The 25,264-nt window shown below is 46.0% G+C and overlaps 1 protein-coding gene across 2 annotated transcripts in view; it reads right to left on the reverse strand.

Moving 5' to 3' along the window:
- Window positions 1-25,264, reverse strand: part of ds (dachsous cadherin-related 1) — a 210,053-nt gene that overhangs the window by 161,516 nt on the left and 23,273 nt on the right. For both annotated transcript variants that reach the window (XM_075688004.1, XM_075688005.1), the window contains exons 3-6: window positions 19,742-19,928; window positions 19,410-19,646; window positions 6,945-7,193; window positions 2,962-3,152 (exon numbers count right to left, since the gene is read on the reverse strand). In XM_075688004.1, the coding sequence (XP_075544119.1) occupies window positions 2,962-3,152; window positions 6,945-7,193; window positions 19,410-19,646; window positions 19,742-19,928 (864 nt within the window). The remainder of the gene's footprint in view (window positions 1-2,961; window positions 3,153-6,944; window positions 7,194-19,409; window positions 19,647-19,741; window positions 19,929-25,264) is intronic.

Below are 25,264 nucleotides of genomic sequence, written 5' to 3' on the forward strand. Positions count from 1 at the left end.
TATTTTAGAGAGCAGTGGACTACACGCTCCGACATTTTTTAGGTTCGGGCAGTCAACTTTTGGAGCCAAGTGACCGATCAAAGCCTTGTGACATTACTGTCACTGCGTTCGCAAAAATCATCAACTAGACAAGCAGTTCGTCACAACACAACAGCCGCCGCACCAGTCAACTGTAGAGTAGGAGCCGAACAGGTTATAAAAGCGACACCAACGGCCAATGGTTGAACGAGAGTTGGCGCAAGTGGCTCCCATAGAAACCGGATATCTGTGCACGTCTGGAGTTCCAGTAGGTCGTGCATGCGGGTGCCGTATCTTGAAAGCGATCTGCGACGTGGCCAAAGTCCGCGTAGTGCACGTAGTGCCAGTAGCTCCGTATTCAATGTGCTTTATATGTTTGGTTTGCATTGAAGCGAGAGCTGTACGAAGGTCAATTCGCTCGCTGCTACTGCTGCAATTCCTCAGCCCAGCATTTTTTAGCGAGTTTCCGCGGTGATCAAGCGAAATGTGTTCATGTTTACCTGTGCGCGCGTGACACCGTACTTGTTACTTTAGTTAGTAAGCGAATGTTTACAAGCTTATATGGCTGATAAACCTGTTATCCTTACTTCGTATATTTATCTACTAATTTGCTATCGCAATTGATGCTTCGCTTTCGGGTGAAACTGCAAGATTTCTTTTTCTGACCAACGCGCGGATGGAGCAAGAGCCATCTTTGACGTCGGGCACATCGGACCGTGTTGGCCGCATCCGGTTATGTTGGCTGCTCCAGTGATTCAAAGTATAGACGTTGTTGTTCACGCCTGCGTGACGTAGCATGTGTGTGCGCGTGCTCACGCCACGTCGAACTATATGCACACCTTAACCGAGCAATTTTTTCCCTCTGGCTTTCATTAGTGCAAATTTTGTATAATTAGAATTTTCATAGCATTCCTGCGGAATTCGAATTAACAAGCTTTTACTGTATTATTATGGCAATCTGCTGTGATGGATTTATACAACTACGTGAGTTTTCTGCCAGAAGCTGCCTGTCAGTGGTATGTCGATAAACTATTCGCTTATAGCAAGCAGCACACTGATCCTTTCTTCGTAGACAGCTGGAAGAATGACCAAAGTGCTGGCCAAGCCTGCAATTCGGCAACATAAATGTTCACCTTGTGAACCTGCCTGGACCATACTGCACGTGGGAGCAATGAAATCATACCGCTCGGTTAGGGCATGTAGCCTTGCCGTGGACGGACTTATGGAGACATTTGGTTGCGCTCACTGAGCACTGAGAGTGCAGACAATCCACATCTACGATCGTGATCAAGAAGCTCGATCATGATAGAATGGATCCAGATCGAGCGAAATTGCGATCAGAAATGCCCATGTAGCAGCACTCTATCCGGATATCGCTCAGCCGTGATCATAAGTACCCATGTGACATCAATCGATGCAGCAGGAGGTTTAAATGCTTGTACACTACAGTAGCAAACTGCTGTTTACGTAGTTAACACTTATCTAACACGTGTCAAGTATGCCTATGTGTCACGTGCTGTTAGCATCACGTAAATGTAAACATGAGCACATTTGTTCCAGTAGTTGCCTTCTGTGTTCACACTCTGAGTTAACATCATCCAGCACCAAAGCAGCAGGACACTGCCAACACAGCAGCAGGACACTGCCAAGGCAGCAGCCGCTTGGTTCAAATTTTGGAGAAAAGCACAAGTGAAATCCACAAACTCTGTCGGTGTCTGAAGGCTGCTATTTGTCGCAGCACACTGCCAGCACCCACATTTGTCACATGTGTCACAGCTTCTCGTTTCTTGGGAATGAAAACGGCCGATCCCACTGCCTTTTCAGAGCACAGCTCTTAGGCGCCCATTCCTGCGGCGAGTGTCGGCATCCCTCATAACTGAGTGAACAAGCACAGCAGAGGACGAAAGAGCAAATTCGGAGGAGGAGGGTGCAGCAGAACCACGAGGCGGAAAGCAGAGGAGGAGAGTATGATGAAAGCATGAGAAGAAGAGTGTACCATAAAAATTCCGAGCAAGCTCCCTCCCCCCCAAGCAAGTCCAAATTACTGGCAAAGTGACTGGGGGGGGGGGGGGGGAGCATTATCCCAGAAGCGTGTTTCTATTTATGCCCAACCCCAGAGCTCCACTGCTGCGCCACCCACACATACCAGATTTCTTTCAACTCTTGATATGCTCCGCCTAAATATTTTGCGTATGCTTCGCCGCATAACATGGCTTTATTGCGGCAAAGGTGACTAAACAGAACCAGCAATTATACAATGCATACAAGAGCCTTGCCAGCCCGAAAATAAGTGCAGCTCTGCACTCGAAGGATTTGGCCCAGTGTGCATGGTTCCCAGTAGGTTTTAGCTGATACACACTTCTTCAGGTGCTTTGCTAAATGCTCTAAGAACATTTTCTTTCTATATGCTTGTGCAGCACCTGGCCGCTTGTTGCAGCGTACCGGCTGGCTGCTGCATGGCTAAATTCATGTGACCGCTGCATTCAAATGCAACGCAAGATGCGAGATAATTACGGAATGATGACATATCAAGGGAGAACATAATACATGGTAGTTAGGTTGGGACTGCGAGAATGCAACAACGAGGAACCTATGAACGGAGTTCCACTGTAGTACATTTCTTATTTGGTGTCCCCCTCGCCACTTTGTGCAGTTCCTCCCTTTCCACCCATCCTAGCCTCCATTCTACCAGTCATAGGTGTCGTCCAAGGCAACCCTTTCTATGTTGCCCTACTAAGTCCTTTTGTCATGGTGCTCAGGCTTCTCCTTCTGTCCAGGAATGCAGCTTTATGTGCAGCCCTGCCTCTTAGAAAGTATGGTATCCTAAAATTTGTGGAACCATGTGCATGAAGGGCACAGCACAGTCTCACTACAAGCACTACAGCACAGTGTGGAGTGCTGTAATCTGCCATACCACAACAAGCTTGGCATGCGAGACTGCACCTGAGTGTGGCCATAGGCAGGGGGCTGGGTGCCAGCCGTAGCTTGCACGTTCAACAGCAGGAATGGGTGTGCCTCGTGGTCCAGAGGGCGCTCCACACGGATACTGCCCAGGTGGGTGTCAATCGAGAAGTAGCCCTCAGGATCGCCAGAGTAGATGGAGTAGCGCACCTTGGGCTGACCACCCCCGGCTGCTGCAAGTGCCCCAAGCGATTCAGCAGCACGCCACTCAGTTTTTGCAAAAAACACGTTATTCACAAGAAAGAGCCACCACAATAGAAAATACCATGGTTGCTCAAAAATGACAGCCAGAATTAAGAGTGAGAAATGCTGGTATCAGCATTGATACCAATATTTATTTAAGGTATATTCAAAACTATTTACATACATCAGTGCTGAAATGTCATCAACCTGACAAGCAGTGATGAAACATAGAGCCCTGAAACCTGTAGCTGAGGAACATACTCACCTTAAAAACACCGCCACATCATTCTAGCGATCTTTGTTGTCAAACCATCCGAAAATAAAAATTTTTGCATCTGGTAGCGTACAGCAAAGTTAAACCTCAATATAGTAAACTTCAATGTAACAAAATTCTCAACATAACGATGTAGCTTCTTGTCCATAGACACCATGTATTTTGAACCTCAATACAGCTGACTTCCGTTAATTCGACTTCAGTTATTTCGATTTTTTAATTAATACAATTCCGAATGAAGGTCCAGGTTGGCGCACTCATGCTTTTCTATGAGCCCAAGCTTTCAACATTTTGATCCTAAAATTAGCCTTCATCGGATAACTCAAAATTTACCAGTCAGTGCGCATGCACCTGACCCCTACAGTGACCCAAATCCTCTTTATAGGCAGCGCGTCTCGGCGATGCTTAAGTGACAGTGAATATGCTGAAAACACATTATCTCCGATTGAATATTTCAAGCAATAACCCTAGCTCACAATGTTTGCATGCGGTATTTACTCGATTATAATGCACTTTTTTCCATGGAAATTGGGCAGGAAATTGCCTGCACGCTGCCAATTCTATACGAAACTGCCTTTGCGACGTTCATGTGCTTTACCGCATAACATAGGTGCATTGTGGCGAAGGTGATACTAAAAATCAAGCGGCGAAGCTGACTTTTGAAAAACCGGCCACCACAGTGCAACACATATTAGACTCTTGTCCATTTTTCTTGCTAAAATTGGGTGCATGTTAGATTTCTATTTTGTGTAGGAGCTTTATTGTCATTTCTACGTCAGTTTTACTTTGGACGCATAGAAAGTGGGCACAGGTTTGATTCAGGAGGTGTTAGAATCAGACAAATACTGACAAATGAATCAGCAGTATGTTCTGCCGTTTCTTAAGCGTCATGTTTGATTTGAGCCGCCGGGTAATTAGATAAAGTTTGTCAATCCCATAGGTATTTAATTAATGGAAGTCGACTGTATAATGAAGTGTGCTTATCCACAATTTCACTGCTGCCTCAAAGGAATACCAAGACAACGAACGTAAACTTAGTGTGGAAGCTTGGGCTTGTTGGCGATTCATTGGAAAAGGACACCACGCAACAAAGATGAGGACACAAGAGAGCGACATGCACGCAGTGCTGACTGCACTGTGTGCGCGACCAAGAGCCATCACAAAAGTGGAGCAGCAATTTTCCACATAAAGTTTAAGTGGGATAAGATCCTATCGTGACCCATGTGCTGAATGCTTAGGTGCAAGTGAAAGTGTGCGAGGGTGAGCCGAGAAGGATAGTGGCTTAATGAGCAGACCCTTCCCGTGCAAGCAAGGCGAGAGGGGAGGTCAGGTTGACGTTGTGGGGTTCTCACCCGTGCTCTTGGGACAAAGGAACGACAACACAGTACTGCAAACAATCACGAGGGCATTTATTGCACCTTTAATGCCTGCTAGCCAACTTGCTATCCACAAAGCATGCCGATGGGCGCGCGACAAATCTAGAAGTCCGACTCACCGCAACCGGATAGCGAGCGAATATGTTCGACCCATTCTGGATCCCAACGCCTGGTTGTTCGCGCGTACGGTCACGCGAACGGTGGCGCATTCGAACGAGCCCTCACGAGACGGTCTCGCAGAAGCATGGATCGGCACACACATGGAACGTCCGCGCTACTTGCCAATCTCGAGCCAAAGAGGAAGCGCCTTCTCCTTTCCGCGCCCAAGTAACCCCGCCGTTAGGTGGTGTTAGCAGCGCAATACTCACACCATCTCTCGTACTGCGCTTCAACCAGACCGACTGCCGCGGGCATCAGGCCACGCAGCGAAGCCGGGTTACAGGAGACGAGAGCTATGCGGGAAAACAACATATCAGGGGACACGTGAGAGTCTCGCATCCCCGCAACATGCGCCTCTTTTTCTAGTCTGGTCGTGGCTGCGCACGGCTGTTTTAGAGGTAATCTGCACATGTGCAAAGACTGGGTGAACTGAAATGCCGTGACATAGTGCGCTGTCATCCCATGATTAGCACTGGGCGTTGCTCAATCTCGAGTTTCGGAGATGCATTGAAGCGAGAGGCAGACAAAGCATTTTCTCCCTGCTGCTAGCGCTTGTCATGACAGTGTCATTGCACTGCGGGCGGCTGTATCAGCCACAAGGGTGGATTGAACGTGAAAGCGTGGCTGGCTTCGCTTCCTACCGCCGATGTGAAGATATTGGCACATGTACTTATTTATCCTTTTCTCGGGAACTGCATTTCACACGCTCTTCACCCGCGACCACTTAGTCAGGGACGTCTGACCAAGTGGTCGATTGGCAATGTCAAATATGTCACGGTAGGAAAGCAAAAGGCGATATAAGTCAGGCGCGAGGTCCAGAGCGACCATGGGACGTGATGGGCCGTCAAGGTTTAAGGCTCCTACGCGTAATCAGGAGGATCTGGAGACGCGTCAGCTGCAAAAGCAGTGACGTGGTCGTCTGTCACTGACCGGAGCGTGGCTACCGCTATGCCTTCAGGTAACACTTACTTCGCCAAGCCAAAGTTGATAACGGGGAGACACATCCGATTAGAGGCAAGGTTTACGATGGGGTGTCACACAAAGATGTCGCGCACCAGGAAGACATCACGAATAGGTGCGACGAATAGGTACGAGCCTGAAGATTAGGTCATGAGGGCAATTGGTCAACATGAAGAACAGGACTGGAATTTGGAGGCCAGCAATTCCTATGCGAGCAGTGCACATACCCCTGACGGCAACAGTGGCGCAGGCGTAAGAACTTTTTTGAGGCGACGACATAGGTTAGTGCTCGTCATGGACACTTGGGCTCCAGTATCAATTAATGCCGTCAACGGAACACCATCTACCTCTGCTTCAATTAGGTTCGTGTTGGTGAGGAGCGTCAACGAAGGATTTGGACAGGACCAACGTGATGCAGCACTACATCCAAGGGCTGCATGGCCTAGTTTTCTGTCCGTCGGTTTGGCGAGGAAAAGCGGCAAGGTTGGGTTGGAGAGCGACGGCGCTGAGGCGACGGCGATCGCATGGAGGAGCTGCTGTCAGGGGCATTGGAAGTAGGGTACAGACGGCGAGGTGAATGGACAAGGAAAAATGGGAAAGGATTGATAAATGTGTGATTGATAAATAGGTCCCTGTCTATTAAGTATAAATATAACTGACAGAAGCATTTTGAAGCTATTTCCCTTAATGTAATAGTGATTTGCACCACACACATATATATATATATATATATATATATATATATATATATATATATAGAGAGAGAGAGAGAGAGAGAGGGGGGGGGAGAGGGGTAGAGGGGGGTCAGATTGTCTGCGCTTTGCCCTCCCACTCTAGATATAGTTGGTATGCCACTATGATTAAGTGTAGCAAACTTGAGATGTCAAAATGCAAGGAAAAAACTCATATGCAGGATTTCATGGCAACCAGATACAGAACCCACATAACTACACTGAGAACAACAAAAGCAGCTGATACAGAAAGCTGGCGCCAAAAATGTTGAAATGACTCACCAGGGGCCCTGGCAGCAGCAGCAGCAGCAGCAGCCACAGTGCCGATGACAGTACTTGGTGCCGCATCTTCCCGCACCTGGAAGGCGTAGCGCGGTCGCTGGAAAAGGGGTGGCCGCTGGCCCCGACCCAGCACACTGACATAGACACGGGCGTCGAGCAGCGATCGTAGGCCTCCCCCGTCCTGTGCTGCAAGCCGGAGCTCATGCAGTGGCTGTGACCTGCCCAGCTGCCCAACCACCAGTAGCTCCCCTGCACAAGACACATATGCCAAAGCGGCTTAGCCAAGTGTTCCAGCAATACCTTCATCCCATGCGATGTAATTGTGCCATGCACGGGGGTGCAGCAAGCAGCCTATACTCCTGTTTCATACATAGCAGGCAACGCTGTGGAAGCACTTCGTGCATTTCACAGTGCAGTTTCTCGTTGATCTGCGATGCTTTCTACGTCACATATTAACACTACAACTTATAGACACAAGCTTATGTGAAGTTACTACATATTATTTGTGCATGTTTGTATTTCCAGATTATGGGGTAGTATGCCCTGGCCGTAAACGAAAATGATGCACTGTAGCCACTGGTCACAGAAACATGTCGCTCCACTCATTTGGTGGTGGTAAACAGGTTCAGAAATTCCCTACACCCTTCATGTAACAAATACATCATCTTTCACGACATAAAGTATTAGACATAATTTTACATTGAATTACATGATGTGTGCCTATCTCTTTGTTTCATATGTGATTCACTATTCTTTAATGTGAATGCACGCAGTAAGATACTCCTCAGTAGAGCCACTTGATTACGAACACTATTTCCCATCAGACAATCAATTCATAAGCAGAATAAACATAGACACCTGCTTACATATATATTGCAAGCCAGAATGAAATACAAGGGGCAATTTCAGTGTTGCAAAAAGAGGAAGGGGGGAAACACATTCATACTTAGCAGGCAACGCTACGAAGGGCTTGTCACTTTTGCAAGCCAAGTCTCACAGATGTTAAGCAATCAATAATGCTTGATTAACCAACTACTATTAAGGTGGCAGGCAAGCTTTCATCTTTCTCGTTACAGTTGCAAGCATAGTGGACCATTTAAATAGGTGCCCAAAGGCAAGAAGCAAGACAGATCACTTTCATCTGGTTATTCAAACATTTTCAAATCCTTAATATCTGTGAGGAACTTCATGGCTTGCAAAAAAGATCTGTCCTCCGTGTTATTGCCTGCTATGTATGAAATGGAGCACAGTAGAACTTTGTTGATACGACGTTGATTCATACAATTTCCTGGCACCAACGTTCACAGTCGAGAACATAAAAAATTACGTAATACAGTTATGCTTCTTTTTTACCTGTTAATACATTCTTGGAAAACACAACCTTTTGGCACCAAGGTTCGGTATGTCAGTATGTTATCCGGCCTCTAGAGCCTATGTGAACGGATAAAGCGCAAGGCCCACACAATGGAGAGTAGCAGGCAGCTGCGACGGTAGCTTCCCCATAATACTCACCTGCTTGCGGCACGTGAAAATGCCAGCATGCACTCGGTTTCCTCTTCTGGTACCAGCAAATATTCCTGGCAGGTCATCGCACATTGTGTTCACAGCTATCAGTGCTAATCCTACTGCAATAAGCATCCACATCTATCTGTTTCACAACATGTGTGGCGTAATGCCGTTGGAAGTGTACCATTCCCTGCTACAGGCAGCACAAAGTCAGCACCAGGTTCGGCTATGGTGGCATCGTATTCCAGCATCGCTCATGAGCTCGATTTCATTTTGGCTTCCTGTTGCATCTTACAACACTATGAAACAAGAGAACGGCAAAGCATGTCTATGACTGCTCAGGCCCCACCGGCTCAATGCGTGTCAGCATCTCATGCTGCAAGGATTCGCATGGCACTTCACATTACATAGGCCGCCGAACCTGCCAAATATTTTAGTGACTTCATGCCGGATGTTTTCCTGGCTAGTTCAACCTTTTCTCACATTTTTTTCCACAACATATGCAATAGGTTCTACTGTGTACAGTCAAAGCTCATTTTAACAAACCTCTATTTAATGAAACTGCGTATTTTGCAATCCTAGTTCCACTGAAGACGGTGTATTTTCTTTCTTAATTTAGCGAAGTAATTTCGTTACACGGTTTCAATTTAAGGATGTTTTCAGTCATTTCAAGCATGTACTTGGAGCCTGTATGGCTGGTAAATCTAGCAAAAGACTATAAAAATGATGGCCGAGGAAGAAGTTATTTGCAAGTGTACTTCCACATGAAAAGTTCAAGCGACAAAAACGCAATCGAAGTGCGTGCGCCGCGACGCAGTATGCAAGAGACAGTGCTGCACAATTTGTCACATAATAACTTACGGAGACCGCAGGGCACGCAGCAGCTCGGAGTGCTAGGTGAAACACCAAAGCTGGCGATTCCTTCAGTGCAAGGGGGCTGGGGAAGGGGTGAGCGCGCTGTAATGTGATCAAGCACACACTAGAAAGGGGCAGGGGATGCATACCTACTGACCCTCTCTGCCTAGCATGTTCGTCTCCTCTCCTGTGCTCTTGCTGTAGCTGCGCATGGCTGTCCATATGCAGGCCAAGCGCCGTATCTTGGAGGTAATCTTTGGCAAGTGCAAAGCCAAAGATGACATGGTTGGTGCTTTCAGGCACATTTTGTTCCCGTGTGTCTAGTGTTGGTGGTCGCGTAATCTGAAGTTTTCAAGGCACGGTGTGATGCATTTGCTCGCGTTGCGACGAGTCTTCTTGGTCATCAAGTGATTTTTGCCCAAGTGTGCGTGATGACGGTAAACCTACGAACCTTACTTCATGTAGTTGTCTCTTTGCATCGCCATCAATGCTCTGCCTTTCTGGCAAAACTCCAACAGTTCCTTTCTCTTTCCTTTAAAAAAAATATCCGCATCTCTTGCACGTTTGTTTTTAATTTGAGGGCGCCATCTGATGACAGCTGTGGGCACTAAGCCCGGTCCGCCATGGAACCCAAGATTTACGGTGCCATGTGAAGCAAAATGGTAATCTCGAGTGCCATGAGCCACGCTAATGCACTGCTTTTAGCCCGATCTGCACTGCATGCGCTGGCACTCATAACCACGCTATTATGGAAGGCCTTCTTGCGATTTGCTTATAAGTAATTAGTGACAAGATACTATCCACCGGGGATGTTCTGTGAATTTGTGAAATTACTTTTTACCGCTAAAACTTTAGAACCTCGCATTAACAAAATTTGCAATTTAACAAAGTTTTTCATAGTTGCAGGAGTAGCGCTAAACTGACACGGGACGAAAGAAAGGAAATACGACAGGAAGGAGAAGTTGTATTAAGATTCAACTGTATAGCATGTTTCGGAGTAGCTTTGGGAGCAGAAAAATCACCTTCGGTGCAAGCATTTCCATTTTTGAGTAGAAGCACTTTGTTTTGGGTGAGCTAGGTGAACTTTAGCATGAGTCCCATAGATGTGAAAAAAAAAAAGCGAAGCAGTGTTGAAAACACCGTTTCATCAATACTGTGGAATTGCATGAAGCAACTATTAAAATAACCTTAACCTGAAGCATTATGGTCTCGTAACTTGCACAAACGATGGTTGACATGGCCAGAAATACAGTAGAACCTCGTCCATATGTCCTGAAAATGTGCAAGAAAAAAAAAACATACTAACTAGGAAAATGTACAATCCAAAGTCCCTAAAATATTCAGCAGACTCAACTGTAGTTGACCTCTACATAATCCGAAGTGTTGCACAAATCGTTGCAGCACGAGACACCGATGTGCAGCGAGCAGGTGGGTCCTGAATGGCCCGACACGTATGTTGTTGTTTTTCTATTGCATAACGTTTTAAAACAGCAACGCAAAACCAAAATGAAATCAAGCTATTGGGCGACGCCAGCCAGACGTTGGTGCCGAAAGATTGTTTTCCGGGAACGTATTAGCCAGTAAAAAAAAAGAGACGTAAGCATGGGAGTCTAGTATCTCACAGGAGTACTGACCACCGCGGGTTTGAGCTTAGCGAGCCACAGGGCCACATCAGCCGTCGCCTCTCATACTTTAGCACCCCAGTGCACACATACTCGGGTCCCAGCTAGGTGCACACGCACTTGGCCCCAAAAGGGGGAACTGAATGCTACACATGCAAGAGACCATTTATTGTCTGCAGCAACACCCAACAATACACAAACGCTTGGGTCCGGGCCCACACAAGAATCAAAGGGCTCCCACACCAAGGGTGAAAAATATAGAAATGGCACCACTAGCACGTCGCTGCAAGAGGATGATTACCTAAGCACGACAAGCCGCGAGGAAAAGTATATGCTGCTTGCTCTCATGATAACAAATGGGTGCACTTACGAGAGCGTGGGCAATCTTCATTGGCTTGGGCCTCTGATAAGTGCGGACCAAGCGCAAGCACTAGGCACCACTCTTCAGCTTACCACCCGGAAAGGATCAACACAAGGCACGCACTCGCCGTATGTGCAAAGGCACTGCAGGCAAACTCAAGTCTGAGACACAAAGGGGCCGGCGGACAAGCATAAAGCATGTGTATACCCAGTGCTGTCCTGCAGAGATCTCCCTCACGCTCACTTTCCTGACAGTGGTGAACTGCTGGCAGCCAATGCAAGCACCTCCACTGCAAACCACCACGAGTCGAGCACCACCACCGATGACCGTCGCGAGTCGGAAGGGAGAGGCATAGGGACGACATAACAGATGACTGCCCACACAAAGGCACGGGGGCATATTTCAATCCCCACAAACTGTACTGAGTCACTTTTTGTGTTCTCTATCACGAACGCTAGCACCACGAAATTGTAAGAAACAGGATCGCAGCAAAAAGGTTTCACTGTATCTGCACCCTGCATGATAGACATAACCTTTAATTCTAGAGGTTGTGGGGTTTCGAGTGCATGCAGTGGTTGTGCGATGCCATTGCGTTGCACTTCCAAGGGCTCCGTGTCCCTCTCCTCCCTTTCTGGAAGGGATGGCAGCGGGTCATAAAACACTGTCACTCGGCTGTCATCCCGCCCACGGGAAGGTCGACAGGCTTCACTCATTGGCCGACTTTTGGCAAGATTCGGGCCCTGGTTGCATGCACTCCAGGTGTGCGTGCGCAAGACGTGGCCTGGGGAGACCACATCAGGGGGCGTCGGAAGGTGCGTACGCGTTTCTGTCTGCCAGCGGCAGCGTCCTTTCTCCGTCGGCAACCAATGGTTACTTCGGCTCTCAGGGTCCCAGCCTCGGCAGGCACATGCCCTCTTCCATTGTGTCGATGTCCTGAGGCATTGCCTTGCGATCGTGCCCCCGTCTGTTCTTCTGTTTCTTTCTGTTTCCATTTTCTCTGCTGTGAGGTGTGCGATGGCAGGCGCTGACCAAAGAATAGGCAGCCTCTTTCTACTGAGTTCTTTGTTTTCTCTAATGCGGTGTGCTACTAGCGGCCACAGGTGACCATTTGGCGATGTATTGTGTCACAATTAGAGTTAGATTCGGATGTGTTGTTTAAACTTGTTGTATCGGGTCCCAGCTGAATAAATGTTGTTCGCCCTTCCTGGAGAACTTCGCCTATACGGTCTCCCTTGCTGCACATGCGGGCTTGCCTTCACCTAGCTGGGACCAGCGGGGTACATGTGCGGTAGGCATAGCGGGCCGGAGCAAGTGCAGAGGGCCGGAGCAAGTGCAGACTCGGCACCCTGCATGCATGGTGGCTCAGAGTGCTCGAACCCATGGTGGTCATCCGGCGCGTGCGATATCAGAGCGTGCACACCATGAGTGTAGTGCAAAAGCACGAGCTCTGTCACCACCATCATGATAGCGCACCTTTCTTATACCTTGCCACTCCAGAATTGTCATACCTAATCTAGTGAAAGAACTGAAAGTGATCCGACTGTCTTGCTTCCTCCCTTTGGCACCTGTTTGTCAAGTATGCTTGCAATTGCAACCAGCAAGATGAAAGCTTGCCTGCCTCCTACACCGTAGTTCATTAATTAAACATTTTCAATTCCGTAACATCTGTGAGGAACTTCTTGGCTTGCAAAACTGATATGCACCAATTAAATGACAATCTTTAATTTTCTTTAGCCTCTTGTAAATAATTTGCGTCGTGGCTTTTGCAGAAGACTATTGTACACATGAGGTGGGGAATCAGCTAGGCCGCAAGAGCACAGACGACAGATTTTTCTGACATGCCCGATAATTCAGACGCCTTCGCGACACCGCCATGTACCCCATAGAGCCTATGTACAAGAACGCCTGAAATTTCAGACGTCAAAAACCTTCGCCGTCTGATTTTCCGGACTTTTTGCTATCGCCAAAGGTCCAGAATGGTATTAATGGAAGCCACCACCGTTGCCATTTTAACTATCTCACCACCTCGAACCGGCACTCTCGCATGGAGATCTGCTTGCAGCCATAGCCACCATCGCAGCTACACCAGGCACAACTATTTCGACGTTTGCTACCAAGTTTCTTGCTGTTCTGTGCCATGTTTTTCACTGAAACAATTCTCCACTATTAGCAAAAGACTTTGCCTTTGTAATCCTCGCCAATGGTTTCAAAGCTCGGAAAGCATGGTGCGTTGCATAATGACGGATCCCAAAAGTCAGCTTCGGCTCAATACAGCAGTGCTACGCGATGAAGCGTAAGTAAAGTATTGCAGTGAAGCATATGAAAGAGGCAATTGTTACGAGACCTAGTACATATTCCTTATACATAGGGTTGTTCGTCTCGGGTTTTATATATTTTTTATATTGGGGTAAGAACTGATAGTCGGGGAGAAATCAGATTTTTTTTTTGTGAAACCGTTCCAAAATACTTTTTTTTCTGGTTAAATCTGCAGATGTACTAAGTAATACACTCAGTTTATTTTATCGGAAAGTATCACAGGCTTCTTGACTCTAACACACTAAAATCGGTGTTTGTTTCAAGCTGGTAATCAAGGGGACAGCACGGTTTTCTAGCAAATATTCATCGAAATTTGGCATTTGTTTGGAAATAAATCAGTAATGATAACAGTAAAGAGCATTGATAACTTCTAAGAAATTAAACATTTTATTCACGAAAAGCTGGTCATCGATTTTTTACACACCCTAGTTTATATACATTATCATCTGCATGCGCAACATGAGTGTCTCCATTAGAGACCTGTCCGGTCATTGAACGTATCTCAGCTACGAGAAAGTTCTCTCGACATCACAGTTTCCATTAGCTAGGCACAACAATGTCAGTGCAGCACTTGCCATCCTGGGGTAACGAGTGGTAAGAGTCATGCCAATACTCTATGAGTTCGGCAGTTGTGTTTGTGGGGCTTGCTTCCAGCAAGTACTGGTTGAACTTGTCATGAAGCAAATTTACATCTTCAGTTACAGACATGAACAGAGGTCGGTAGTCATCAAATGACTGCCCCAACAGACACTTCTGAAACGGATCCAGGACAGCTCCCAACTTCCACAAACTTAGCTGGTTTTCCTCTTTGAGACGTTCCGTTCAACAGTGCAGTGCCATTTTGTAGCGAGTTTCGTGCGGAACTCTTCGCAACATGTTTTTACTAATCTGGCACTGCTCTTGGGTAACATAGACAAAATAGCTCTGGCCTCATCGCTTTTACCGATCGTCGTTGAAAGTTCGCTGACAGTCTGCTGCTGCTTGACGTTTACCAGGTTATCAAAGCTGGGCATTGGAAGTTTTCCGCTTTCAAGAATTTTCTGGGCATCTAAAAAGGAACCGAGTGTGTCTCTCATCAGGATTGCCTTCGCATAAACAACTCCTTTTTCATAAGTACCGTATTTACTTGCATAATGATTGCACTCGCGTAATGATCGCGCCCCTGAATTTTGTCATCAAAATTCGATTTTTTTTTTCTTTCCCATGTAATGATCTTGTGACAAGTCTAGCTAATGATGATCCCACTTACCATCTGTCGAATGCCGTCAAATGTTATGTGAACGACTCTTCAAGACATACCAAGCAGTCTGCACGCACCAAGCATGCTTAAGCAGATGCCCCCATTTTATCCACACTTCCACGAAAAAAAAAAAAAATGCTACACCAAAACTTGCCTTGGCTTTATTACTTGTAGGCTTTATAATGGTTACTCAAATGATATTGCGCAACCAAAAACGACACGGATGTGAGGGGACGACACACCAAGCGCAAACTTTCAACTAGGTTTAATGTACCACTGAAACCAATTTTATACATGTGAAGCAGTGTAGACCGCGCATGCACTTACATGAAAATGAGCTGCGCATTCAAGTAACATAGTTACAAGTCATGTGATGCCGCGTCAAGAAACTTAGTTCTTTTTCTGTGAGAGCCAGAGAAGGGAAGCTAACACACTTATCACCCAATTTTGCGATCATCTGCGCTTCAGATATTTCACGGATGAGCTGCGTACTGCCACGGGAAACAATTGTGCATTGGTCCTCAAGAGGTTTGCAGCCATGATCGCGACAATGAATTGCCAAGAAACCACCGGAGCCATATTTTACAATGTTGCTGTGTTCGCGGAGCCAATCATTGAGGCAACGCCCAGTTTGTCCGATATATTGCTTCCCACATGAAAATGAGTGCACGGTGACTGTTGGAGCAGCGGCCCATCGTGCAGCGGCTCGAATTTCTCTTTTTTTGCTTTTCAAGGATTTCACATTTCATTAGCTTTCAGCTCGGACATCCAGCAGCCAGACTTCATTGCTATAACCGATAATGTGGCATCGGCGCATTGTAGTAAGCGGGTTATTTCACCATGGAAAACATGCACAAGTTGACAGTGCAGTAGCTTCTCACTGTTATAACCGATATATTGTTAAAACCGGTATCATTATAAGTGGGTTCGGCTGTATTCCAGTCAAAGCCTTTGTCTTCGCGGTCTTGCAATATTTGAGCCTAAAGTCCCCCAGAGGTCCGTCCACCTGGTGGATGCCGATTCCACTGTACACTAGGGCACGAACGAAGTCATGGATTATGCCGTCCACTTCAGTTTCTTTCGCACATTGTCTACAGGACATATCAAAGAGCGTCTACTGAGATGTTCCCGCCTTCTCAGCTTCCTGGGTCAGCATCTTGAACTTTTTATGACGAGATGACGCTAGATGGTCGCAAATTCGGTCATGGGTTTCTTCACTGGATCAGCGACCATATCAGTGTTGCAATATTTGCACACTAACGCGCGGCTGCCTTCACTGTCTTTCGTTGCTATCTAAAGATCTTCATGCTCTTTACACCAGTCATACAGTGTCTTTCGTTTTCTTCCCATCTCCATGCTTAATTTTCCCGTGCCGCGTACTGGAGCCTTATGTTCGTGACGGTGGCTCTGCGTTCACCAGTCGCCCCTTGTAATGGGAAGCGACGATGGTGATCATGCATATCATTGGATAGAGTTCGCACTCTAAACCAATCAGATGCATGATTCACTTCATTGCAAGTTCCTTCTTTCCAGGTGGCTGGTGAGTTCTTTGTTAGCAGTGCTTCGAATTTGTCGAGAACACCTGTATTAAAATGTAAGAGACCAACCACCTATCGCTTGCTGGTCACATTCTTTCGTTTGTCTTTCACCGCCCCCCCATAAAACGTAACCCTTTTTTTGAAGTCCTTCAAATCGGAACAATGCCACCATTCTCGGAATCTTGCTGTTCCTGTCGAAACAGAATTGTGAGTGCAGTGGATTCTTTCCCTTATTTTGTGGACAGTCGAAACAGTAAATCACAATCTGCATGAAGCATGGGGGATTCAGAACGCTACATGGCTCTCAACAAGGCCGACCCACGAGTGTGTCTAACTCACCGTGACAGAGGCTGACTGAAGAAAAGTGAGAATAGGCATCGGGGCCCTCGCTGGTAAAAAACACATGCATTGAACATCTTCGTCGCTCAATCCCTTCCCCACTGACTGGACACCCATTCCTTTCATATGAAAGCCATAGAAGCAAGTGCAGATACCCGAGACTAATTTGCAGTAGGTGAAGCGCTGTTTTCTTGGCTTTCTTTTTTCATCCTAAATTTGTTACTCCCTGACTGGCAGCCATGTGCTCGGTGCATGGTCAGCCTCAAACGTGTTTGCCCCTTTCCTCTGCAAACCTTTTCTTTAGGTGTGTGCACGTACGAACTCACGGCAACCTGTCAAGAAAGGGGGGATAAAAAAGTGCAGCACTAGAAAGCAACATCTACTTTTCAAGCAACAGGGTGAGAATGGGGCTGTTTGTTTACATTGCACAGGGCGCGCGGAGAGAATGGTGGACTGTCAGCGCACAATTGTGCACATCGCTACTGGGAAGGTCCATTCGGGAAGAAATCGAGTTTAACCCGATTCTCCTGAAACATGTTCGGGGTGCAAAAATCCGGTAAAATCAGGTTTTACCCAAAAATGAACAACCCTACTTATACACACGTGCACCTGCTGTCCCCTATCAAAGTGCCAGCACCGATACGCCTAATAAGCGTACAGAGGTGAGCAGCCTTGTCTAGAATGCGCCACCAGGGCTCTGTGGAGCAAGGCAGCACCGTCTAACTTTAGCCGCTGGGTTCGAGATAACTGCGGATATGCGGCAAAAAGAGCCAGGTGCCTGCTCATCATTTCCTTATGCCAGATCCCACCTTGTGCGTTCGCTATTGGTGGCTGCAAAGCCGCAGTGCGTGTCTATTTGGTGTTAATATGGCATTGCCACAGCGGCCAGTTCAGTGCCATGCCGCCGTTTTACATGTGTAATCAGGCAACTGGCAAGAAAACATGAGTGATAGCAGGTGACCGCGCATTTTTGTATACTCGACATCGTGGTTGTTATGGGGAAGGAGTTTTGGAGAACTTCAACAGCGTCTGCTTGGAGCTCGAACCACATTGACCATCGGAGAGGGTTTGGCAGGGAAGACGAGGTGATGTAAAAACAATAACAGAGGTATAATACATCATTACGGGTGAGCAGTGCGCTCCAAGGCAAAAGAATACAGAAACGTTTAGCGTGCGTGCCCCTGCACGCAAGGGCAGAGAAGAATTGTCTCCATGTGGCGTCTTGCTGGCCTTCTTATGCCCTCCACCATCCAGGCAACCTCCTTCTCTCTTACTCCCTGGTAGCAGGCCTTGTCAGGACATGTCAAGTCAACCCACACAGAGGAACGTGGAGAAAACCGCTCTTTGGTGTAGAAAGGTTGAACATAGGTCACGTCGGGTCAAACCACACGAAGGAACATGGAAAGAAACCACTCTTTGGCATAGAAAGGTTGAACGTAGGACAAAGGTGAGTAGGATTTACACTGATGCAGAATCCAGCCACACACACCTGATAGACAAGCTTTTTCAAGTTGATGAGCGCGACGATTAGGCATATTGTGTCTCAGGCATTTGGCATCCGTTCCATTCATTATCGCACAAAGTGAACCATAACAATATGCACCATGCTCACCGGCAGTGTTGTCTGTTCACTAGTCTTTGCGCTGCGTGTTAGAAACGAGTAGTGCATTTTGTATCTGCACAGAACGGTGAATTTGCGAGCTCTGCAAAAACACGTGGTCACCTGCCGTCACCTATTGTCACTCGCCTGGCCACCTTGTTACATGCGTAAAACACTGCAGCACGGCGCTGTACTGGCCGCCGAGGCAAGGCCATATTAAAGCCACATAGGCATGCAGTGTGGCCCTTGCTGTGGGAAGCAAACACACAAAGTGGGAACTGGAAAAAGAAGGTGGTGAGCAGGCAGCCGGGTTTTTTGCTACACCTGCGCAGTGGACACCTATCTCGAACCCAACCACTAATGTTAGACGGCGCTGCCTCGCTCCGCAGAACCTCAGCGGCGTGTCCTAGACAAAGCTGCTCACCTCTGTACTGGCAGGCCTTTAGAGCTATTTCGGACGTGCCTGTGGCAATTTGAAGCCTTGGGGGCAGTAAAAAGTACACATTTTTTTTGGACTGCCCGATTTTTCAGACGTTTTCGTGGCCCCTAGAGGGTCCGCAAAATTGGACGCTGACTGTATTTATTCATTTTATTTCACTTAATTTACCCTGAGGATGTAGAGGGCTGAAGGAAAAAGCTGCATTACAAGCTCGTGGCCCTTGCGGCGACATGCAGGTGGCAGCACGCCAACCCTCCCAACCCACCCTCCCTCCAAAGCCTTGTGTGCGACGGAAGGCGGCGCGCTTCCTCCCCGCTTTTGACAATTTTATCACCTGTAGACTGTATAGGGAACCTCACAGCGATGCCGACGGCAGAAATATGCCTGGAGTGTCCATATAATTGCTATTGCAATAAAAAGAGCACACATCTTTAGGTGAATAAAGAGAAATGCATTATGTCACATTACCTCTCAAGAGAATACATCTAATAGGCAGAAAGTTCACCATGAAATTTCCTGTTCCCCACACACACCATATGCACTTCCAATCTTTCACATCTTTAGAGAAGCCAGAAAGATAGCTAGTAGCAAATAAGTACTTCGAATTTCCATCAACTCTTCTTACCCCAAACTAGATCAGATAACTTGCCTGAAGTGGGGTCAACTCGGAAAATGCCCAAATCATTGCCACTGACAATGTGATACGAGACGGTCCCAAAGGGCCCCGAGTCAGCATCACTGGCCACCACTACAGCCACAGGTGTGGTAGCAGCCAGGGTGTCCTGCTCACGAAGGCTCACATTGTACTCGCGAGGGTAGAAGATGGGCCGGTTGTCATTCACATCCCGCACATACACCTTCACCATAGCCATGGTGCTTAGTCCACCTGCAGCACACAGAAACAGTCAAGTTCAGTGAAAGAAGGAGATGGAAAAGCACCTATATCATCAAAGCACTGTCACTGGTTAACCTAATAGATACCTCGATCGGTGGCAGCAATGGGGATCTCATAGGAACTCCTATGCTCCCGGTCAAGGCTGGCTATCAAGCACAGTTCCCCAGTGCTGGGATGCACGGCAAAGTACTGTCGGAAGTCACTGCTGGGCCCACCGCCCAATGTGAAGTTCACCATGGCATTCACACCACAGTCAGGATCAGTGGCTGACACCTGGGAGAGTAAAGGTTCCAATAACCACCAATGACTGCGGTTAACTCATTACATCTGGTACTTCTTGTAACATGCACACAGTCGTGTTTTTCTCATTGTTTAAGTCTTTCTGGTAGTCTGAAGCATCAGCACAGCAGACTGGGCATACATGAAAACTGCATAAGGAATCAGTTAAGCTTTTACACCATGCCTACTGCAGCTTACAGGACCCACACTATTCCATTTTTCACTAATAGGAGAAAGGTCATGAGAAATCTACACATATATTCTGAAAAAATAAAAGCAGCAATGTCTTGTCACTGCATGTAAGCCCACTGCGCATAAGATACCGAGAGCTTTCCATCAGGTGTACCAGATTTTATATTATTGATGGCACATAAGACAGTTCTTAGCTAAAATAAATTCCGGGGTCTTACACACGAAAACCACAACATGATTCTGAGGCAAGCTGTAGGGGACTCTGGATTAATTTGGACCAGTTGGGTTTCTTTAGTGTGCACCCAATGCACGGTACTTAGGCGCTTTTGCATCTCGCCTCCATCAAAATGCAGGCACCACAGCCGGGATTCGATCCTGCGCTCTCTGGCAACACAAACCTTGCTTTTCAGGTGCATTAGTCAAAGACACAAATCTAGTTACATGAGAAATCACATTATCTAATTGGTTCATTCATTCAGTTAACCAACATCTGTTATTTGGCTGTTTAATTAAAGAACACATTGGAATTGCAGAACTGAAGCAGGCTCAATGCATGTCAATTTAGTAGGAATTCTGAAGCTGGCACTAATTTTAAAACGTCCTGTAATGAAAGTAAAAAAATTAAAATATGAACGATTCCATAGCACATGAAAAGTTGTACAAAATCTAGTCTCTACTCAATCGGCATGCCAATAGTAAATTCAGGTTTCATATGCAGAAGTTCAACATATGTCCTAAAGTGACTTACCGTATAGCCAATTAACAAAATATACTGAATTGCCTAACCTAGCATTGTGATTTCTCATGTGTCTAATGCCCTCAGTAACCCAGATGAAAATTATGCATATCCCTCACACTGTGGGAAATTATGTAAGCGAAGCTTTCTGAGCTGTTTGCTTTGGTTGATGAGTAATTAGCGATGTTGACGGCAAATGTTTAGTTTCTTAAACGTTTTGTCCAACACGAGAGTGATGAGTTAATGTTAAACGTTACCTGCATAGTACGCAGAACACACAGGGGGAGGTGTTTGCTTAAGGCCTTGTGGTGTACCTTATTTCACAACCTCTGAGAGTGTTGAACATACTCATTGCCTCACATGACACATTGCATCGTGGCAGAAGTATTAAGCTTTAATTGAATTGTGGGGCTGTACATGTCAAAACCACAGTCAGATTATGAGGCACACCAAAATCATGCAGGCATCAAAATTGTGCAGCGCGTTTCATCTTATCAAACTATTCCCGATATGCTAGCGTTACCTCAATGAAAACAACACTTAACTTGCTAGAACTTTCTTTCCGTCGTAGATGCATCTGCCTTTTGCTCTTCCATAAAATCTACCACCACAACCTTTTGTTGAAAGAACAGCTTATCACCCAACCGCCATACATATCATCTTGCTCTGACCAGAGTTTCAAAGTTGGTGTGCTGTCTTCACGTACTAAACTTTGTAGTAATGCATTCATCCCTACCATAAGCAAAGATTGGAACCATCTTCCTGCCACTGTTGCAGCCATCCTGATACCGACACCTTCCAAAACCACCATTCATGAAACGCCACATTGAATATGTTTTTGTTATGTTCACACACTCCTTTCTGTAATGCCTTCGGGCCTTGAAAGTATTTTAAATAAATAAATAAATAAAATTAATGTGGCTCTGCTTCTGTGCACCCTGTGTAAGTTGTCCGCGTGACAAATTTGCAGGGTGTTTATTTTTCAGAAATAGCATAAACATGCCATACCGAACCTTGAACTTATATTTATCCTGTTTGCCCACAACCACTGTCGTGTCTACAGTAGTAGTGTTTCCTTGCCTTCTCACGTCGCACTCTCCCCTATTCCCCCCTCCCCCCCTATTTTATGGGAACTGTAAGCAAAGAGTGGCAAGGCTGTTACTCACTCGTTTCGTGACTGCGTCAGTTCTACTTATTCCCTGCCTTTTCTCCCCCCTCCTCTGCCATTTTCTGTCCAGCTTCCCTCTAGACTTGCACATTAGTAGAAAGGTAAGTGCCGCAATTTATGCAATATTTTTGCAGGAGGTCATGGATAATTACAGGTGTCAAGCTAATTTGGTGATGCACAGGGCACTCCAGGGGGCATTGTGCACATTTGATGCGGTGCAAAGGTCCAAACAAGTTTCTTGTGTTGTCTTTCCTCCCTGCTGCACTCCTGTCATGTATACACATGCTCTGAACCACCCCCCAACGCGGTGTGCCAGACAGCAGCAGTGGGGAAAATTGAAGGAAGAGGCAAAGAAAGCTTTGCTTTGAAAGTTGCATTTGTGGCACACACCACATGCAATTCTGCAAAATTTGGTGCATATAAAGAAAACACCAGGAGTTAGCATCTACACAAACACATGGCATCAGCACTGACATATACATTCAGCTACTAATATCAATTATGTTTGAGAAGTACCAAATAGTAACAGTGTGAAATTAAGAGATAAGCAAATGCAAATACAGTGTACTCTCTTTAAACGGGACCTCAAGGGACCAGGGAAATTGGTTCCGTTTATCAGGAGTTCCATTAACTGAGAGACATTGCAGACAGCATGGCATGATTACAAAACCAACCAACCACAAGAATGGTGTTCTGTTTGAGCGGTAGTTCCGTTTAAGCAATTTCAGTTTATCAAGATTCTACTGTAACAAGAGCACAACAGAATAGGGAATAGGGTGGCAAAGGATTACACTAAAGAGCAAACCTTAATCAGGTCAGTATTCCTTCAAAACTCTATTATCATTAATTTTGCAATAATAGGTTAATTATCTGAAGAGAAAATGAAGGTAGAAGTAGCACTTTTTGAATTTTGCACCGAAACCTCAACGTCGGTAGGTCAGCATGACATGGATTTTATCCCATTTGGACCAAATTGGCTCAGTAAATGTTCCCTAGACTTTCTATGTTCAGTCCTTGGCTTCTTTAGAACACAATACAGTCCATCTTTACTGAGTTCACTAGGCCTATGCCTGGTGTCACAGCCACCTGGTGCAGGAAGTGGCATCACCATTCATGCTTCTGGCTTGCCAAGCATCTTCTCACGGTAAGGGTGGCGTTGCAGAAGGGTAACTTACACATACATATAGGTGAAATTATTTTTCTCTTTAGCATCCCTTTAATGGCACATTTGATTTATTCATACAGTGCTCTTTTGAGATTCAAGTCAGAGAAGGCCTGTCTGAAAGAAACATTGAGCTGCTTACAAGACAATCAAAGGAGCCACGTGACCGGAATTCTGTCGCATTTTGATCCCACTCAAAGGTGACAGTGCCTAAGCACTCTGACAGAGCCAGACGAATATGTTCAAAGCATTCAATTTCAACCAGCACAATGTCACCTGCACCACCAGAGCGCTGAAAAGTGAGCAGTTATATGTACCTGAAGTGATGAACTAAGGCAGTTCGTGAGCACAGCAATGAACTGATGCTGCCGAAGATGATGGAGTGATTGCAGTGGTTATGATGATAAACAGAATTTCACAGCAAAGCTGCGAAGGTGATCGCAGTAATTTTCGTGCGACGAAGACCAGTATGAGAGCATCAAATCTCAGCATCAGATGTCAGCCAAAGAACCGCTAGCAACGCAAACCATGTTGGGAGTTCAGAATTTTAGAGCGCCGCTTTTAGGCGCCCATTCCTGCGCTGAGCGTCGGCATGCCTCAGTGTCATACCTCGGTGAAGCCGAGCAAACAAGCACAGCGGAGGATGAACGCTAATTCAGAGTGCAGCGGCGGATAAAAGATGGCAAGAGCATGAGGAGGAAAGTGGAGGAGGAGGGTGCAGCGGAAGCACAAGGAGAAAAGCGGAGGATGCCACCTTAAAGCACCACCAGATGGCGCTCACATCCGTGCATCCACATCAGCGGCCTTACAGGAGAAATAAAGAAAACTGGAAAGCTCACCTTCGTACACACCATTAGCTGCAAGAGTTTCCCACTAAAGATTATGGTTGCATAAGCTACAGTTGCTGGGAAGTGGCAACTATGTGGCCAGTCTATATGTAGCACCGCACGTCATGACTCTGCCAGTTGGCACAGTGATCGGTGGAATGCCTCAATATGTTGCAAAATGAAAACACATATAGAGCTGCGCTCAAATTTTGCATTAGGGAATATCGTAATAGTCAGTGAGTTTTCTTGGCTTTGAAACAGAACTATATCAATGATTACAAAGTAAAAGTTACCTTGCATGTACCTCGCAAGAATAGACAAGTTCACTGCACTGTTTTTTAGCCAGTAGCCCAAAAGCTGTGTTTCTCACATTGCGTTTTTACCGCTGTCATAATTGGGGCTCAGGATCAAACTTCCCCGCAGCAATAAGGAGACCAGGTGAAAAAACAGAGATTGAAGCGATTGGGCTCTGGCTTTGGCTATTTCTTCATCAGATATACATACGTGTCCCAGATAACTTGGACCAAGATTTTAAAAATACCCAAGAGCTCTAGAGAAATCGTACTGACTGCATAGTAGCCGTAGTCATACGTACTTACGGCCAGTATATTTTCATCACGAAGTATTACTTAATTATTTACTCTTCATTAGTGAACATTTTTCATTAATGGAGAGAGAGAGAGAGAGAGACTTTAAACAGAGGATATGCACTGGCTGCTGTCATTCTAAGTAGGGTTCCACAAGAGACCAAACATGCATGTCCCCTTGGTATCTTTGTTTTGTCTGGTTTTTTATGCCATATCGGAATATTCAAACTGCACAAAACCAAGAACTTTACTCCTGAAAAGTGTTCCTAGGAAACCAAAAAAAAATATTTGAAGGTGGCGGGGCGAGTGTTTTTTTTATTCCTAACCACAATATTTTCAGCTTTCATAGCCGAATTGAATGCAAACTAAAACGGTTGTGTTGAAAAGATTTTCAGCTCATTTTAACACGCTTCACAGTAAATCAGTTCCATGAGTCTTTTTAGGCTGTCCAGAAACAAAAACGTTCCAACCATGGCCCAGATCAGAAAAATGTAACTTTGATGCGTCTTGGTGCGTTTTCTATTTTACACAGAAACTTGAAAAAAAAAAAAGTGTCAAACATAGAATGTTCTCTTTGGAACATTTATGTAAACTATCTTCCTACATGAAACATAAGAGAAGAAAAATATAGTTAAATAAACTTTTTTTCAAAGAAAGA

This window comes from Dermacentor variabilis, chromosome 4 (assembly GCF_050947875.1).
Source record: "Dermacentor variabilis isolate Ectoservices chromosome 4, ASM5094787v1, whole genome shotgun sequence".
Taxonomy (NCBI): Eukaryota; Metazoa; Arthropoda; class Arachnida; order Ixodida; family Ixodidae; genus Dermacentor; species Dermacentor variabilis.